Source organism: Diceros bicornis, chromosome 12, assembly GCF_020826845.1.
Source record: "Diceros bicornis minor isolate mBicDic1 chromosome 12, mDicBic1.mat.cur, whole genome shotgun sequence".
Classification (NCBI taxonomy): domain Eukaryota; kingdom Metazoa; phylum Chordata; class Mammalia; order Perissodactyla; family Rhinocerotidae; genus Diceros; species Diceros bicornis.
The window spans coordinates 23050350-23068563 of NC_080751.1; the positions used below are offsets into that span (position 1 = coordinate 23050350).

General features: G+C 43.1%; 1 protein-coding gene across 5 annotated transcripts in view; it reads left to right on the forward strand.

The window, feature by feature from the left end:
• Positions 1-15362, forward strand: part of SERTAD2 (SERTA domain containing 2) — a 110723-nt gene extending 95361 nt beyond the window's left edge. For all 5 annotated transcript variants that reach the window (XM_058551086.1, XM_058551090.1, XM_058551089.1 and 2 more), the window contains one exon: positions 13642-15362. In XM_058551086.1, coding sequence (XP_058407069.1) covers positions 13642-14590 — 949 coding nt within the window. In that variant the 3' untranslated portion in view covers positions 14591-15362. The remainder of the gene's footprint in view (positions 1-13641) is intronic.
• The last annotated feature ends 2852 nt before the right edge of the window (positions 15363-18214 follow it).

Below are 18214 nucleotides of genomic sequence, written 5' to 3' on the forward strand. Positions count from 1 at the left end.
TCTTTCTCCATGAGCACTGTGTGGCAGTTCATTCTTTGTATGAATCTGTGAATGGCATATGTCAGGCCAATAAGACGCCATTCCTATTCTGGGTAATAAATAGATGCCTTGTTGTTTTTTTCTTGAAGATCATGAGACAAACAAAACATGCTTGGCAGTCTAAAAATTTTCTTTGAAATACAAATAAAAATTTCAAAATAAAAACATCACAATATCTTTGAAAACATATGATTTCTAATAGCGCAAAACCGATGCTTACCATTGAAACAAGCACCACATACAGACAGTGCAAACTCCCTTTTGGAAATTCTATTCTCTTTGTGGTCTGAAGGCTCCTAAAGCTGGAAAGGCCCATTTGTCTCCTCTCAGGATCTTCTGTCCCGCATCCGAACTTAATTGCAAATACCTGCCAGGATTCACTGAGGCAAACACTACAATTTGATTTATCTATTTTAGAAATCCAAGATCACATAAGCTGTATTCTGCACCCATTGCAGCTTTCAGTTCAGAACGCAGTCGGCATCTGCTCTCTTGTCTGGCCTCCTCTTACACTTGCACGCCGTGTGTGTCCAGAGCGGGCCCTTGCCTGTGAGCAGGGACGGCAGAACGAGGGGTGTGTGTGCCGGGCTCGGCACCGCCCTGAGTGGGGAGTGGAGTGAGCTGTGCAGGTGCGTGGGGTGGGGGCTGGAGGCAGGAGAGTGGAGCACAAATCGGAGCCGACTGTGTAACTGCTACAGCAGGTCTGACTAGTTTTAGGTGCCCAAAGGCAGCTTTGTTTCTCTGGTAACTCAAGGTAGCAGCAAACCTAAGTTCTTAAAACTAAGTCGTGTCTGCATTACTATCTTTTTTGACTCTTTGAAAAAAACCTGTAGGTTTGCAGAGTTACTATTTAATTCTAAGCTATTTTCCTTTAAAAACCTTCATAGGTGGTTAACTGAAAAGAAGATGCTAAACCAAGCATTTTTCTGCTTCTAAGGAGTTTCAGGTAGAATAGTCAAGAGGAGGGGATTCTGGCTCTTAAGGACATACACACACACACACGCACGCACGCACGCGTTTACAGTGGACTGATGAACAAAAGAAAAAGTGCTATCTGAATATGCCATGGTCAAAAAATGAAATACTGAAGTGTCACTGGCTGCAGATCGACCTTTGGCCCCTTGCTCTCCTCTCTGGCTGGCTGCTTATCATTCCACGCCACGCCGCAGCCCCTGGGCTTTGAGCCGCCTGCTGGAGTACCCCACCCTGGTGTTTAGAAGTGTTGCCCGAGTTAAACTCAGGGAATCTGAAAGTCCCAAGGTCATCTCTGACACCAGAACAGGTTTGCATAAAATTCTAGCCACACTAACAAGATAACGAGGTGGCAACTGTTTTAAACTGATCCTCCCTGAGTGGTTATCCCATTTTATAATAATACATGATACAGATTTGCTTTTCAGATTTCTTTCCTTTTTTGAGGAGGGAAGCGCCATGTACGTGTACCTCTCTGTCTTCCCTGCTGTCATAAGAACCGCTGTGGCCGAGGGATTTGAGCGCTGTGGTCTGCAGCTGAAGAAGAAATTTTTGTACTGCCTCTCTGCTTGTCATGAACCTGGTGCTGGTCTTTTCGGAATGGTTTTTAAAACAGTGATTTTTAAAATATTTTTACCATATTCAGAAATATGAAATAAAATAGATTTCACTTGGTGATGATTGCTAGCTATCTAACAGTAGTTGGTTTACAAATATTCAAAATGTAGATTCCTCAAGTGGCACCCACCTGCCTTCTTGCTTCTAAAGCTCCTGAAGGCGGGAAGAATGGACTGTTGGAGGTGGTAAGTGAGGTAGGTTGGAGGCTGCCTCTCCCTAAAGATCATTGAAGTTGGAGTCCTATGAGGTAGTTTCCTTAGAAAATAAATATTTATTATATTCAGTGTGGTACTCTGATTACTTTTATTGTATTTGACTAAGTGACTTTGCATAAAGTTCTATGGGTCATTAATTGTCAATTCGCAGAAGTCCTCAGGAAGAAATAAATACATTTTATCTCAAAATAGTCCAAAGTAATTATTTTAAAAAATAAATGTCTACCGTATTTACAACGTATCATTCACTGCCCTCAGGTTTACTTTGTTTTCTCATTTCCTTTTTCTACTTGGCGAATTATTCAAGTATATGATATAAAGTTTAAATTGTCTTTATGAAACCTTATCACTAGCCTGCCTAATTCTCAGAATCAACTAAAATAAACTTTCCAAATATATATGTTGCTTACATGGGACAGATATTTACGTAGTAGAATAGTTGTTTCCTCCCGTTTACATTTCTTTTAAGTATGCCTCTATTATCCTATACCTTAAATTTTTATACTCGTGTCATATTGTGGAAATTTGAAATTTTTCTTTTAAAGAATCCGGATTTAGATGATGCAGCACATTTCTTAATTTTCTCACTAAGTAAATAAGTAAATAAATAACGTTTCTCTGGTTTTCCTCTTTAGACTGCATGTGAAAGTTAAAAGATGAAATACATTCTGTATTTGTGAGGAATATTTTATAGCATGTCTTCTTTTAAGTGATTTTTCGCAGATTTAACATTCCAAATTTGAAAGCAAAGAAGATTAAAAACTAATTATAACCCTTAAGAAACACTTCCATAAAAACACTTCCTGATGTAGCATACTAAGTTTTTGTTAGTTTTATTCAGTGGCAAGTAGTTGGCTAACAAAATCTAGAAGGCAACATTTTATTTTAAGATGCAATTCAAATTCAAGATGCAATTTTATTTTTCACAGATTTGTCTAACAAATTACATTTGTGTGTTCTAGTGTGACTGTTTTATCTATCTGATGGCCCTCTTCAAAAAAAAAAAAACAGTCACATAGTCTTGGCAAAGCATTTGGTTTCTACCCTAAGCCTTTTTTCCCCCTGACATTGTTTATTAAGGGTCTCTAGTGTGAGGGGAAAAACAAGGTATCTTTGGGGAAAAGATGCTACAAGAGAGTTGAAACCAGAATCCCATCCAAGCAATTAGAAATACAGGGGAAAAAAATATTTTCATTATGCACGGGAATGGGGGTGGGGCGAGGCTGGCTAGCCTGTACAGTCACGTAATCTTAAGGGAAAGAAATTCAAATCTAAGAATTCCTTCCCTTAATGATGATGAGGCTTTAGATTCAGCATGTTAAAGATATGTTCGTGACACCAAATTAGTATCAAGTAGCATCTTAATTTAAATGATTATAATATATTATTTATAAAAATAATATTATAATATGTTCATATTTACCAAGTTTCAAATGGAAAGGTTGGTGATAATAGTTCATCTCTTATGAACATTGTAATTGAACATACAACATCATAAAACCTCAACTTGTAATTTGAATAGAAAGAATTCCAGCAAGTAGTTATACAGTAACTTGCTTATTATCTAAGGTTAACCATGTTACATTTTACAATTAAATGGCTCCTCCCCAATAGTCTTTATGAAGTTTTCCCAAATAACTGCCTGAAGCCATATCTGTTCAGTGTGGAGGTAATTTCCTGTTGTTGAGAAGCAATAAGATTATTGAAGGCTTTTCTATGCTAGTAAAATTCTTAGTACTAACCTTGAGACCATTGTGTGTATGGGAGTCTGCTTTAGGGCTTCCACTGGAAATTCTGAACTATGGGCTTCTTCAAGTCCACATCTATGACTCAAGTTGTGTGTTTGTTGTTGTGTGTTTGTTCTCGCTTCAGGAATCCTTTAGGGATTTTAACCATGGTTTTCGAAACATCAGTGTTACTTATATACAGGCGACAATCTTTTCTACATAAAGTATTTCCAGAGTTTGAACTATAGCATAATATAATTTAGTTTGGTCTTGGCAAGGCCTTTGGCTTGCTTAGCACTGTCCTGTGGAGACCTGAATTTGGGAACAATCTTGGAAATGTGTATGCTTGGAGAGATCTGTAGGTAGAAATTGCAGTGAATAATCAGACTTCAGGAGTGCCTTGTTGCTCTGCTGCGCCCCCTTGTGGCTGGATATGATGTGCTGTCGTTCAGAGCTTGAAAGGAGTTCCCACTTGTCCGGGGCATGCTTGTTTACATAGAGCATTAATAGCTTTCTTCTGTGTAAAATAACCTATCAAGTTAATATAATAGTTCTCGCTAAGGGTATAAATAATTTATTGTGTTCATTCGATTTTTTTTAATTTGTAGAATTTTAAAAATATGTATTGGTGTGTTGTGTTTTTTTTTACCTTTTTATTATGGAAAATTCCAAACATACTCAAAAGTTAAGGGAAGAGTACAATGCACCCCCTTGTACTTAACACGAAGCTTCAACAGTTATCAACATTTTATCCATCTTGTTTCACCTACATGGCCAGTTTTTTTCTGGAGTATTTTAAAGCAAATTCCAGGCATCGTATCATATTGTATGTTTTTTGTTAAACATAAGTTTAGAAACCATATAATTCTACTCAGTCTTTTACTTTAAGTGTGCAGTGCTTTTAGCCAGAATTCTTAGGTAAAATAAAAGAATTGTTAGCATTTCCATTGCCTGGAAGAAGATGACTGGTGTCCCTAGCTTCATTTAAGAGTTAGGTTTAAAACCTAAAATTTCCAGCTGGCAGAGGAACCAATAAGACAGGATATTAGAAACATTTTATACTATTTAACAGTTACATTCTTAAAAGCCTGTTTTTCTTTCCAGATGTTTATTAACGAGGCCATAATTTATTCCAAAGAAATATTTATTTGAAACATTCTCTTCCAGAATTTGGCTCTATTTTGCCTATTAATTGCAGTTAGTTGTCGACATTTTAAAATTTTTCTTTCTCCAGGAGAAGAGATTATATTTGACAAACCAACAGTATCAGAAAGTCTTCAATTTAATAGAAATATGTAAAAATCCCGAGAGGGAAAGCTCTAGTTTCTTAAAATGTGGACATGAGAAAACTTCCCAAACAGTGAAAGTTGTTTTTTTAATTTACTTAGAGGTTGACTTCCTGGCCGAATTTCGGTTTATCTCCAGGCTTTAAGATGCTGTCAGAAAAGCCAAGACGATTGTTCCCCTCGGTCTCCGTCGAAATGCAGTGTCTGATCATTAATAAACAGGCGGTGCGGTGCCCTGCGGCCCCAGCCCTGCGCGGCGGGGAGAGCCGGGAGGAGGCGCCGGCAGCAAACAGTGGTGTCGGGTTACAGCTCCAGAATCGCGCCCGAGCGCGCCGAACTGGCTCGGTCGAGTGACTGGCTTCGTAATTACATTGCTGATTTGTTAGGGAAGGCTTTGTCTTACTTACCAATTAGCATGGATGTTACTGCAGGGACCTCATCCTAGATGAGCTTTGGTTTAAAAAAAAAAAAAAAGCTCCTCTGATCCGGGCAGCTTTAGGGGTTCTGTTACTAACACTCTCCCTTGTCTTCTGGGAGCCCTTCCACTGGCTGTAAATAAGGCGAGAGGCTTTCTCCCCATTGGAATTTTACCCCTGTGTCTGCCATTCCCCTGGGCCCGAGGCAGCACTTTGGGGTCTGGAGGCAGCCTTTGCGAGTGCTGATCCCCCTCTCCCCACCCTCCTGGAGGCTCACCAAATAGTGGCCCCGGCGCTTGGGGGCTGTCACTCCTACACCGGCCACAGAGCACAGCACGCCCTTGGAGGACTGGCCTGCTTCTGTTAGCTCTGATCCTGCCAGCCCCTCCACCTACCCCTGCCCTCTTCAGGGTGGCCTTTTTGTTCGCCTGGTGTGTTTTGTTGTTACTTGGGGGAGGGAGAGTGTTAAAAGTGTAGACGTTATCAGATTTCTGACTCCCGTGTGTCTCTTAAGGTGTAGTACTTGATTGGTGTAGAAAGTTGTCTCAGCAAGTGTGGCTTCCCCCCACTGAAGCAGGATCAGGCTTTTCCTTCCTGCGGGCGTTGCTGTGTGACAGTCTGACAGTAGAAGAACCGTTTCTCAGAGTCCCGCCCTGAGGCTGGCGGGAGGGAGCCTTTGTTAGGAACAGAGGCTCTCCACTTGGACCACGTCAAAAGCAGGATCCAAAGCGGTTCTGACGGCAGTGGATGGGGTGAGGAGAGGAAGGAGAACGTTCTGTGTCTCAGAAGTCCTCTCAAAACCGCTTCTGGCGGCCTCTCCTTTGGTCTTGGAAGTCTGTCACACACACAGTGATTTTGCCAGGGGCGCTTCTTTCTTCTCCCACTGCCCCCAAAGGAAGGGAAAGAACGTGTGTGTTTCCACTTAAGGGGCTTTGGGTTTGACGGCACAGGATGTCAGAGTGAGGAAGTAGCTTCTGCCAGCCTCTTTGAAGACACTCTTCTCACATCTTCTCTTAGCTTTTTTCTTCAAATGAGGTAGATCCATGAGGACAAATCATTGTTCTGAACTGTTGGCATTACTGTAAATACCTCATTTTTATGATTTTCGGTGTCAGCATCAGCGCTTCTGGACTCTTCAGCAAACAGTGGTCACACTGGATGGTGTAGTTGAAGAGATTAGGGATATGGCTTCTTAAAGCTCTCCTTTGAATTAAGAGCCTTTTTCTTGAGAGCCGTTAACTAGTGTTTTAAAAACGTTTCTATTAAAGTACAGCGTGCATACAGAAATGTGCACAGGTCCTAAATGTACAGGCCAGTGACTTATCCCCAAGCAAACAGCAGTGTCTTTGCCACCCAGGTGAAGAAGTAGAATGTGACCAGCTTCCCAGAAGCCATTTGTCCCCAGAGTAACTGGCTTCCCCGACTGGAGACGCCATTGCTCAGTTCTGCCTTGTTTACTGACTTTTAAAACATGGTCCTTAATCGTGAAGCCTGCTGCACTCCTGAGAAGGGAAAACACCAGACTTCTAGTTGTTATTTACTAGTCCAGAAGGAAATTGGAACAAGCTCTTGAAAATGTACACAAGGCACAACCCATTTGGGCTTTTTTAGGTGTTTCCAAGTAATGGCTTCTGGGATCCCCCATCCACCCCGGTCTCTGTGCTGACAAGCACCCCTCCCCTGTCTGGTGCTGAGCTGGGAGCCGTTCCCACGGCCTCCCAGGTGTGCAGGATCAGCTGCCTCCCCTCTTCACTGCCTTTTGGATCATGTGGTCAATCACACCTTCCCCAGTCATTTCCTCCCTTCAGAAATTGGGACTAAGAAAGGGGTCAATTTTGACCCCTTTTTAAAGACCTTTTGTGGCATTAATTCCCTGGATACTGAGTAGGAGGGTTTTCCTTCTGTCTGAGGTAGTGACTGTTGTTTGGGATGGATCGAGTTAAAGCATAATGCAGTCTTTCACATCTTTTTTTGACCAGCACAGAGTCAGAAAGCCAGAAAGCTGACCCTTGTGGTGGGCCGAGGAGGGCTAGGGCTCCTCGTTCAGGCCTCTCACAAGCGCCAGCAGTGATGCTGCCCAGAGGGGCAGCACAGCCCCTCTGGGTGCCTGTCAGTCAGCAGCCAGCGGGCTCTGGGCCTCTAGGAAGCACCAGTGGCCACAGAAGGCTGTGGTGAGCCTGCAGCTTAGAGCAATGGGTTTTGCAAAAACAAACTCATAGATACAGACAACAGATTGGTGGTTACCAGAGAGAAAGGGAGTTGAGGGGTGGGCGAAATGGGTAAAGGGAGTCAATTGTATGGTGATAGATGGAAACTAGACTTTTGGTGGTGAGCAGGCTGTAGTGTATACAGATGCTGAATTATAATGTTGTACACCTGAAACTTATGTAATGTTACACACCAATGTCACTTGAATTAAAAAAAAAAAAAGCAATAGGTTTTATTGTCGTTGTCAGTAGGGATTACAGAAGTGGTAGTTTGCAAAAGTAGGTTTAGTAGTCTTAATTTTAAAATCATACCATTTTGACAGTCAAATAACATTAAAGGAGAGTGGTTTTTTTTTTTTGTCTTTTTTTTCTGTGAGGAAGATCGGCCCTGAGCTAACATCTGCCAATCCTCCTCTTTTTGCTGAGGAAGACTGGCCCTGGGCTAACATCCGTGCCCATCCTCCTCCACTTTATATGGGAGGCCGCCACAGCATGGCTTGCCAAGCAGTGCGTCGGTGTGCACCCGGGATCCGAACCGGTGAACCCCGGGCCGCCGCAGCGGAGCGCGCACACTTAACTGCTTGCGTCACCAGGCCGGCCCGAGGAGAGTGGTTTTTTTTAAAAATTTAAAGGCATAGCTTTTAGATAGTTGAAAAACATTGAGTTAAAAAGAAGTTTTTGGTCACTTGTTTCTTTTTTAATGTTTGCATTTTTTTCCTTAATGCCTTAAAAATATAAAAGCTGTGAAATGTTACCGTTTTAAGACGTAGGTACTATCTCAGTTCCTTTTTGGACTTGGGGCATAAGGCCTCACTGCTGTTCCCTCTAAGGTCACAGCAAGAGGAGTCGGGGCCCCACTGAGCCAGTGGGGTCTGATGATCAGTCTGAGAAGCTAAACGTTATCGTTAAAATTGAGCTGAAGACATCTTAATTCTGCATGTAGTCTTTTTTTTAAGGTCAGTTGCCATCAGAAAAACGCTGTTCATTCCTTTTTTCCTTACTTGCGTAGACACAAATAGGGAAGACCTTCGGACTCAAGATTAATTGAGTAAAGAAAGACATTCTCAGGCTTAAATGTGAAATGGCCAGATGGGGAAAAGAGGAAGTCGTGGTTCTCTAAGTGAGGTCCCCAGACCAATATCACCTGCAAACTTGTTGGAAATGCAGATTCTTAGGCCCCACGCCAGACCTGCTGACTGAGAATCTTGGGGGGTTGGGAGGGCAGCATTCTGTGTTAACAAGCCCTCCGGGTGGGTCTGGTGCTTGCTGGAGTTCAAGACCTGAAGAGTGAGACAGAGGCATTCACAAGAGCTCTCTGAGTGCGAGTTCCCTGCCACCTTCCAGTCCTCAGGTCCTGGCGCATTTCCTTACCCAGGTCTGCTTTGTACACCCGTCACCTCTGAGGTCCGTTCAACTCTCCCCTGTCTCATACCCTCCCCCCCGTGCACAGGGCCAAAGACACACATACCTCTGTCTTTGTTTTACCGTTCTTCTCTGGCTGTCCCTCCATGTCTTTTCTCCTTCTTTCCATTTACCATTCATTTATTCAGGGACTATATACAGAGCATCTTCTGTGTGTCAGGGACTGCCCTATCCTGAGGATGCAGAGATGAACAAAACACTCGGTGCCCTCATGGCCTTACTGTCTGGGGTGGGGAACAGACATTAAGAGACAATCCCACCTTAAATATCAATCTCAAATCCTACCTCTAGAAGTCTCCCCCATCCCCCTAATTGGTAATAATCTCACAGATTCCTTACTGTGGGAGTCACTCAGACTCTGACATTGCAAATCTCCAAATAGGTACGATCGTCAGCTCTTCCTCTGGTACTTCTGAGGAATCTCCTAGTGACATTTGTTACTTTTGATCATTTGCCCAAGCAGATTGTAGCTTTTCAGGGCAGGGTCCTTCCTAATGAAAGCTGCACAGTTGAAAGCCAGATTTGGTATATAGAGAGTTTTATGCAGTATTAAACTTGCTGGAAAACTCCAGAAGAGAAGTTTTCATTTATATTGCTACCCATGAGTTTTGTTCTTTTATTTTCAAAACTTAGTTTGCTGCAGCCATAGTTGCTAAAATTTATGTTAAGAAAATCAGAATGCTAGGAGTGTGTTTCTAACAAGTTCATTGAGGAGGGTGTTTTATCTCGAACCTTATGTTAAGAGCCAGTGAAGAGTGCGTGTGGTTAGTTTTTGGCCCCTTTGGGTGGGCAGAAAAGAGAGGGAGCACCCCCCCTCACTCCTCCCTGTGGGGGTCTCTAACCAGCCCTGAAACTCAGAGTCCCTTTTGGGGCTTTGACTGCAAGATTGGGTAGAAGGCATGGGCTTTGGGCTGGGGTCTTCACAAGCCGAGAGAGGAGACAAAGTGGGGTGTGAAGCCTCGGGGTGGCCTAGAAACCAGACATCACAAGCCTCTCCTTTCAGTGAACTTCAGGCCTGCCGTCCAGAGTCCATGTTCCCCAGCCGAGGGGCCTTTCAGGCTGGAACAGCAGACACCCCCTTCCCTAGTGTTACCTTGAAGCCCTTAAAGAGCTTCAGCTATTGCTTCATCTTCAAACTGCAGCCTGGTGAGGCCTTCTAAAAGGTCACGTGCCTCTCCAACAGCACGCTTAAAGAGCTATTGTTATTTCCTTAGAGTGCCTGAGGGAAGAGGCTTCTGAGGAGCCAGCAGGCCCTGGCTGTGGCCAGCCGGAGCGCCAGGCCCAGAGATACCGTTTGGCTTCTTGCCCTCAGGTTCTTGAGAGCCTTGTCCTTTCTCTGAATTGTGCTCTGCTCCAGGAGGCGGGTGTTACCACAGCCCTGAGAGTGGGAGCTCTTCTCGCGACCCTCCCGCTTATAGGATTTGGAGGCCTCTTTGGAACATGGTCCTTGAAAGGACTTGACTCTCAACAGTGTGTTAAGCAAACTATGGGAAAACTTTAACTTTTTAAATTTTTAGGCAAAAATGTGGACTAGATTTTATGTTGCGTGTTATTCCTTTCTATAAAAATGTAGTTAGAGTTAGGATTACAAATCAAGACTGCGTGCATTTTGCAGTCTTGCTGGGTGTGTGGAGCCAGTTTTGCCTCATAAAATGAACCAGAGAAATGAGGGCAAACTTGCTTTGAGACATACTCTATCAGGGGTCCTATTTACACATTTGAAAAGCATCCAAGATTCAATTCGTCTTCTATTCCTGCTCACAGGTTTTGCTTACAAGGGCCCTCCTCCTTCCCCTTCCAGACAGCATTACCAAGTCTTATCAGGCTTTTCCCAAATCATTAGGATTATCACACAGCTATGACCAGCTGGATCATTCTAATTGGAAATCAAGTTCTCCCCACATTGACATCTGTCTGAAAAGTATCTCCACAGATCTCTTGCAGCTATGGGAATTCTGCTAAATCCCTAGTAAATATTTCAGTTCTGTAGATTCAGTGATTATTTCTAGGGAAATGTGAGTTATTGACAAAGTCCTGTTGTTTATTCTGGCAACAAGTCTTTAAAAGACAGTTCTATATCGATGACTAAAAGAAAAAGTCTCACCCAAATGTTACCTCTCCTCCAGAAAACCAATAAAAATTCAAAGTGGTGATGAGCTTACGAATTTCCTTTTAGTTGTCTATTTGGTTTACATTTTGGGACAGTGCTTCTCAAACCTTCTGTGATGAAGGACCATTTTGTTTGTTTTTTTCCTCCTTCATAGACTAATACTTTAGTGAAACACAATAAAAATAATTACTAGAAAATGAAGTAAAAGGACAAATGTAAAAATAGGAGCCTCATTTTTAAAATTAGATTTACAGACATACAGTTACTCTATAAATTTGCTATGAAAGTTTCTAGTTAATACAGTATCTCTACTTACCTCATCACGGACCAGTAACAGTTCACAGACTGGCTCCATCTATAGACCACACTTTGAGAAACACTGTTGTAGAGTGTGTGTGTATGCATTTGTGTATTCTCACACGCACATTTAAATGTATTGGATATGATCACATTATTACATAGAACACAGATCATATAACAGCTTTATATGAGAATTAAGTGTATTTAGTGAGCTCTTTGGCAAAAGTGAAATTTTTCTGGAAGCGAGTATTTAAATGCTTAAATTGTAAGCAAATACAAATAGTATAATTGTGAATACAATTCTCTGTTTCAAAGCACAGTTGTCCAGTAACACTTCTAATCCATAAAGTAGGAAGTATTTTGTAATGTGAAATGAAATCACCTCCTCTCTGATTCACACAAGTTTACACGGGCACAGACACTTGAGATAGGAAATGTTCTGTGCAAAGTATGAGCACCGAGCCTTAGGAAATGTTTCTTTCATCTGAAGTATTCGATAAGCAAGTTGTTCTTATCAGCCTTCCTTGCCTCAGAGAACAGTTAATTATGGGACTGGTCTTTGGTCCTAGTGATTGACAGCCATTTTCTTAATGTTTACAAAATGAGAGAAAGTGTTTCACACAAGTAATTCCACATTCTCTATGAGCATTGACAAATTCTCAAGCTGAGTCTGATGTTGATGGCTTGCAGCTGTCTTCTTTCTCTCCTGGAGACTGAGGCACAGGAAGGCAGTCACCCAAGCGGCACTTGTGTGCCAGGCTCTGTGACCACCTGCCTGTCTGTGCCCGTTGAAGGGCAGCTTGGCCTTCTTTAACAAAGTGTTGGAAGGAAGTTCTGTGACGTTTATTATAAGTTAGCCTTATTCCTTCAAAATGATACCAAGGTGTGGGAGAAGATATTCAGCCTCTTGAAGACCAGGCTTTATTCATCTGCCAGACTCCCCACTTTCTGGCCAAGTGCCCAAGACAGCGTAGATGCGGAATGAGTTAGTAAAGGATTGAATGAGGCGCCATCAAAATCAGCTGAAACAATTCAGTAAAAGACAAGTCGCTTTTAGAAGAAAAGTTGGATGACTACAAAGCACTCACTTGTATGAAGATACGAGAATGAGTGAGGGGCACTGTGGAGAGGATTAACACGCGTCTCTGGGTAAGTCACAGAGAGGAGGTGAGGGAGCAAGCAGGAGCTTGGCTTAATTTGAACCACATCTCTTGATCTGGACGACATAAGGACAGCTTTCTTGATTAAATGGCTAGAAAGTGAGGTCTTTGAGGCAAAAGGCAATGGACTTGAGATTGTTGCGTTTAGTTGGTAGAAGTTCTGAGAGGAAGGACCACTTTCCAGAAGGTGCAGCCAGCTGAGGGTGTCTTCACTAAGGGCAGAGCAAGCAAGGAGGCAGCCTAGGCTGTGAGCCTCAGGTGAGGTCGGGCAGGAGTTAAAATGCAACCCATTCCCAAATGCTCAAGGTCTGAGGTCTGAGGTTGTTGTTTCTTTGAAATACATATGTATCTCTGGAATCACAGTAGGTCTTTTGTTATGAAATGTCTCAGGTACCCAAACAGCAATGCTTATAATCAGAGCAAATTACTTTTACATTAGTCCAGTTGCATTCAGTCATAACTGCGTGCAATGAAATTGAGCCATGGAAAAACTTGGGCTGGGAAATCCACATTCCTCCACTTGATTCTAGACTGAAAGTGGTGGCAGCTCCATCACTGTGGTCATTTAACACAGGCCAAGTGCTTCACCACGTGTCACCAAACAGGCGGAAAGGCTCTCTGCATAATGAGAAAGGAAAGGGCATTTTGAAAGCACACACAGTTCTACCAAAATTGTCCATGTTCCCCCTTCTCCAGCTTGGTTCTTTTAATCGTTCAAGATGTGTTCAAGCTGTAATCTATGGCACCTTTATCTGTTTAGGTCATAGCATTGTAAGTGTTTTCTTGGGCTTTAAAAATAAATCAGTTTGGGGGAGGGAAATTGAACCTGCATAGTAATGTCAGGCATGCGAAGGAAAGCATGCGCAGGAGCTGAGAAAGTCAAAATCGCGGTTTCCATGGTAACGTGTAACTTGTCTGTGTCATACACATTTCTCAAGAAATATATTCACCAGACCACCTAGTGATAAAAATTGCTCCACCGGCATACAAAGGTAGATTTCTCAGTTCTCTCTTATTCTAAAAAGTCTTCCCCCAATTAATCAATCTGTTCTAACTAACCCTGGATGAGGAACTGAAGGCCAGGTCCCGGCCTCTGAATCAGCGTCTTTTTTATGGCAGGAGTTAGTTTTCGGGTGATTAATTCCATTTCCTTCCTTTCTCCTTTGCAGATATATGTTGGGTAAAGGAGGAAAACGGAAGTTTGACGAGCATGAAGATGGGCTGGAAGGCAAAATCGTGTCTCCCTCCGACGGTCCATCCAAGGTGTCTTACACCTTACAGCGCCAGACTATCTTCAACATTTCCCTTATGAAACTCTACAACCACAGGCCCCTCACAGAGCCCAGCTTGCAAAAGACCGTGCTCATCAACAACATGTTGAGGCGCATCCAGGACGAGCTCAAACAGGAAGGCAGCCTGAGGCCTGTGTTCACTGCCTCCTCCCAGCCGGCCGACTCGCTGAGCGACAGCTACCGAGAGGCCCCGCCCGCCCTTGGCCACCCCGCATCCCCACCCGCACACCCCTGCGACCTCGGAAGCACTACGCCCCTGGAGGCCTGCCTCACCCCGGCCTCGCTGCTCGAGGACGATGACACTTTTTGCACTTCCCCGGCCGTGCCGCCCGCGGCTCCCACCAGACTGTCCCCTCCAGCCCTCCCGCCGGAGAAGGACAGCTTCTCCTCGGCCTTGGATGAGATCGAGGAGCTCTGTCCCACATCTACCTCCACAGAGGCCGCCGCCGTGGCAGCGACTGACAGCCCGAAGGGGGGTTCCAGCGAGTCCAGCCTCCAGAAACCCGAGGGGCTCCAGGAGGGCCGGCCTGACGACTCGAAACTGATGGACTCACTGCCTGGGAACTTTGAGATCACAACGTCCACGGGGTTCCTGACAGACTTGACCCTGGATGACATCCTGTTTGCTGACATCGACACGTCGATGTATGATTTTGACCCCTGCACGTCCACATCGGGGACAGCCTCAAAAATGGCCCCAGTGTCAGCCGACGACCTCCTCAAGACTCTGGCTCCTTACAGCAGTCAGCCCGTTGCCCCGAGTCAGCCTTTCAAAATGGACCTCACAGAGCTGGACCACATCATGGAGGTGCTCGTCGGGTCCTAAGACCTGGGGACCCTGTGACTCTGCCCACCCAGACCCCGCGAGTGTCCCGCACCCTGACAGCTCTCCGCACTGTGCATGCACCCTTGCTTGCCTTTTTCAGAGAAAACGAACATTTTACAAAAGGATCACACTAGTTTTTGCTTTGAGCAGAGTTGGAGTGCCTTCATCCCAGTCCAACCACTTTTAACATGCTTTTTTGAGTGGTTCCTCAGAGACCTACTACCCTGGAATAGGAAAGAATACATTTGAAGACAATGTTGCTATGTTGAATGACAAAAAATAAACAGTTCAAGTGAAGCACAAGGAATAAGTTGGAAAAAGCTGTAAATTGCATGTGCATATTTGTCTATTTTTTCTATAAGTTTTATTGCAAGAGGTAAAAAAAAGAAAAAATATATATATATTATTTAGATAATCTCAGTACCTTTTCTGGCATTTTCGCCCTGTATAGGTTGACTTGGCAATTCAGCCTTTTTAGAGGCATTAACTACTCCTCATAAGTGTTGCATTTACATGGCTGTTTAGAAACTGCTGCCCAAATTTATTTTATATTTTTGTACAGATTCTGCAGTTTATGATATTGTTTTTCTAAAAACAAATGCTGTTTATACATATGAGATAGCTATTTTGATAGGATTTGCTCACCTAGTTCCTGCAAACTTCAGATGTACAAGTTGCACTTGTACTTTTATAGAGTTGTAATGTTTTATATGTGTTTGGTGCAAAGAGAAAATTGGATCAAATCAGTCCGCAGTTGATGTCCCCAAATGCAAACACACATACACACACACACACACAGCGCTTTAAGAAAGGGCCGGGCGATATCACACCCAAATTTCACGAGCACTGACCCCCTGGCATGAACACCCGCCAGCACTGTGACTTCCAAAGCCAGAGCCATGTTTGCTCATCAAACTTGCATTCAGCAGTTGGCGGGAGGTGGCTGTCGAGCTCGGGGGTGTAAGTGATGGTTCTCTTTAGCTCCCTCTTTTGAGGGGAAGGCTACCGAATACTCTATTTATGCCAGTTTGCGCTTTTAATTATTTTTATTTTTTTTAATGAAAACCCAAATCTTTCCTTTTTTGGCGTAATTTTTATGATGACCTGAAATTTTACATGTGAACAAACTTTTATGAAAAGCAACCAACCTCTTCACGGAAGTAAACCTTATTGCAATGCTTAAGGCTGGTAAAGAAGAAAATCTCCCCCAGAAGGCTTCCATCATGTTGCTCAGTTGCCTTTTCCAGCTTCCCTAGAGCTTTCCTTCCCTCTGTTGCTAAGTGCTGAAAATGGCATCTTCATGATCACCACAGTGAGCTCGCTCACCTTGGCCCAGCCTGGGATGCACTCTTGTAACATCCGTGGCTCTTGAACCTGGGGTCGGTCCTGTTATGTCATGGCTTCCAATCTGGTTACTTTCTTGAATCAACTGCTTTAACTACACTTTGCAAGGCTGTTTTACCCAAATACACAGACAGGACTTTCTATGCATGTTTCTCCTCCTCCCTCTTTGCGCCGCGCCCCCGCCCCCCCCCGCCCCGCCCCAGGACACTTGAGAAGTAGCTTTTTATTCCTAGTGGTGTACATTTAATTTTAAAACGTTTGCAATGTATCATGCCTGTTGCTGAAATTGTTTATGGCCTTTTCGTTTCATTTTTTTTCTTTTTTCCAATGGTACTTTAGCTGGTTACAACCTATATTATTGAAATGCAGATGGCTTCTTTAGGAATAACTTTTATATTTATTTAAGAATTTTTAAATTATGGGATTTGTGTTGTTGTTGTTGTCTTTGTTGTTGGTCATTTGTCAATATTCAGTCACCAATTCTGCTCACTTCTTGCCATGGATAAAATTGAGTCTTTCTGGCCAATTAAAAAAGACAGCTTTATAAAATGGCACTTTAAACAAGCCATAGATAGTTTTATTTTTATAATGCACATGGCAAAGCAAATACATTTGTGATGAAGGAACTGCTCATCTAAGCAAAAGATTCATGTATGATATGATTAAATCTTGCTACATTCTAATTTACTTTTTTCCCCCCACTTGAATGTGTCTTTAAAGGCTAATTATCAACTCTAGAACAGTGAGAGAGGGATCAAATTGCGCTTGTTCTCCTACAAGCAACCTCCACCCAGATGCCTCTCACTGCTGCAGGTGTGTTGTTTCCTTTGATAGGACCAGGGACCAGATAGTGAAGATGAGGGTTGTTGTAGATGCTTCCGGCATCCCTGTGCCTGTCCGTTTTCAGAGCTTCCTTTTCCTGTAGAGAACAAGTCAGTCCAGACACCATGCTTTTGATAACTGGAGGACGTAGCAAACTCACCCCATGCTGCACACACACACGTACGTATACACACACAATAGTGCTGATTATTCCAAATAATAACAGGGTAAGGCGGTTGATTTGCCATTGTTAAAAACTGATTTACAGTAACTTAGAACAACTGTACTCTGGTTGGATTAGCAAATCGTGTGTTTAAACAAATCCCATATGTTGGGCAACAGTTCAAATAAGCAAGCGAAGTGTTGCCCAGACGTAGTTCTCTGACTCTCCCATATTCGTAAGGCTGGGCTTCAGAATCAAAACAAAACCCCCAACGACAGCAGGCAGATGCTTTTTAACTCTGGACACCCTTACCGTAAATTGTTGATATTCAAGGGCTAATGAGGAAGATGGGGGAAATTAGTGGCCCATTTTAAAAAGAACAAAACCATCAAGTGTTCAAGTTATCTCTGTGTCTTATTTTTACAAAGTGATGTCCCAACAGGGAAGACCGTAAGCCTGTGTGTATCTCCGAGTCCCCGTCTGAGTGTGGGACGTGCTTCCAGATGCTGCCTGGCAGCAGTGCCTTCCCCATCCTAGAGGATACCACGCAGCATTCAGAGTCGGGCAGGCGGTTTGAGGTGCCTTCATGAGAAAGACGAGCTGGGTGGGGCTGGGAGAGGACAATTATTGACAGTGATGTGCAATGAAGTGACAAGATGAGAGCAGAATAATAAGAGCTTTGAATTTGAAGTGATTTTTTTTCATAAGTTATTTATTCCTTTTTTCTGTGTAAATATATTTATTTTACTGTGGAGCTCTAACAACATCTGGATCGTAACATGTGCAGAATGTATGGTAGGAATGTATTCTCTTGTAGGAATGTCAATCTGTATTAAAAGGGGGTCCGAGCCAGACCCCTGGGTCTTCTCATTGTATGCACAGTCCACATTCACTTTTACTCTCTTCTCTAATATGGGTCTATTTGAAATATGCAAAAGGTATGGATGAGGAATGTTTTAATACCTCCAAATTTTTAAGAAAATCAAGCATCAAAGGGTTGATATTTTTAAACTTTTTTTAGTAGCACTTTCTCTTTATGACAGAAGGGGCAACCACACTGACATCCTCGTTCACACCAAAGGCGGAGAACGAGCCACAGCCTCTGCTCCACCTCGAGTGTCTTTATCAATTAAGCTTTTGATTGCCGTAGCCCTGTGGAGTGTCCCAACTGCCCTGAGGTCAATCAAGGAAAATTTCTTGAATAAATAAGCTCCAAAGAGCCAAAGTATCAACTTACGGATCGTTTTTAAAGCTTAAATTTATTAGCCACCTTTGTGGTAAACAATGAATTATGA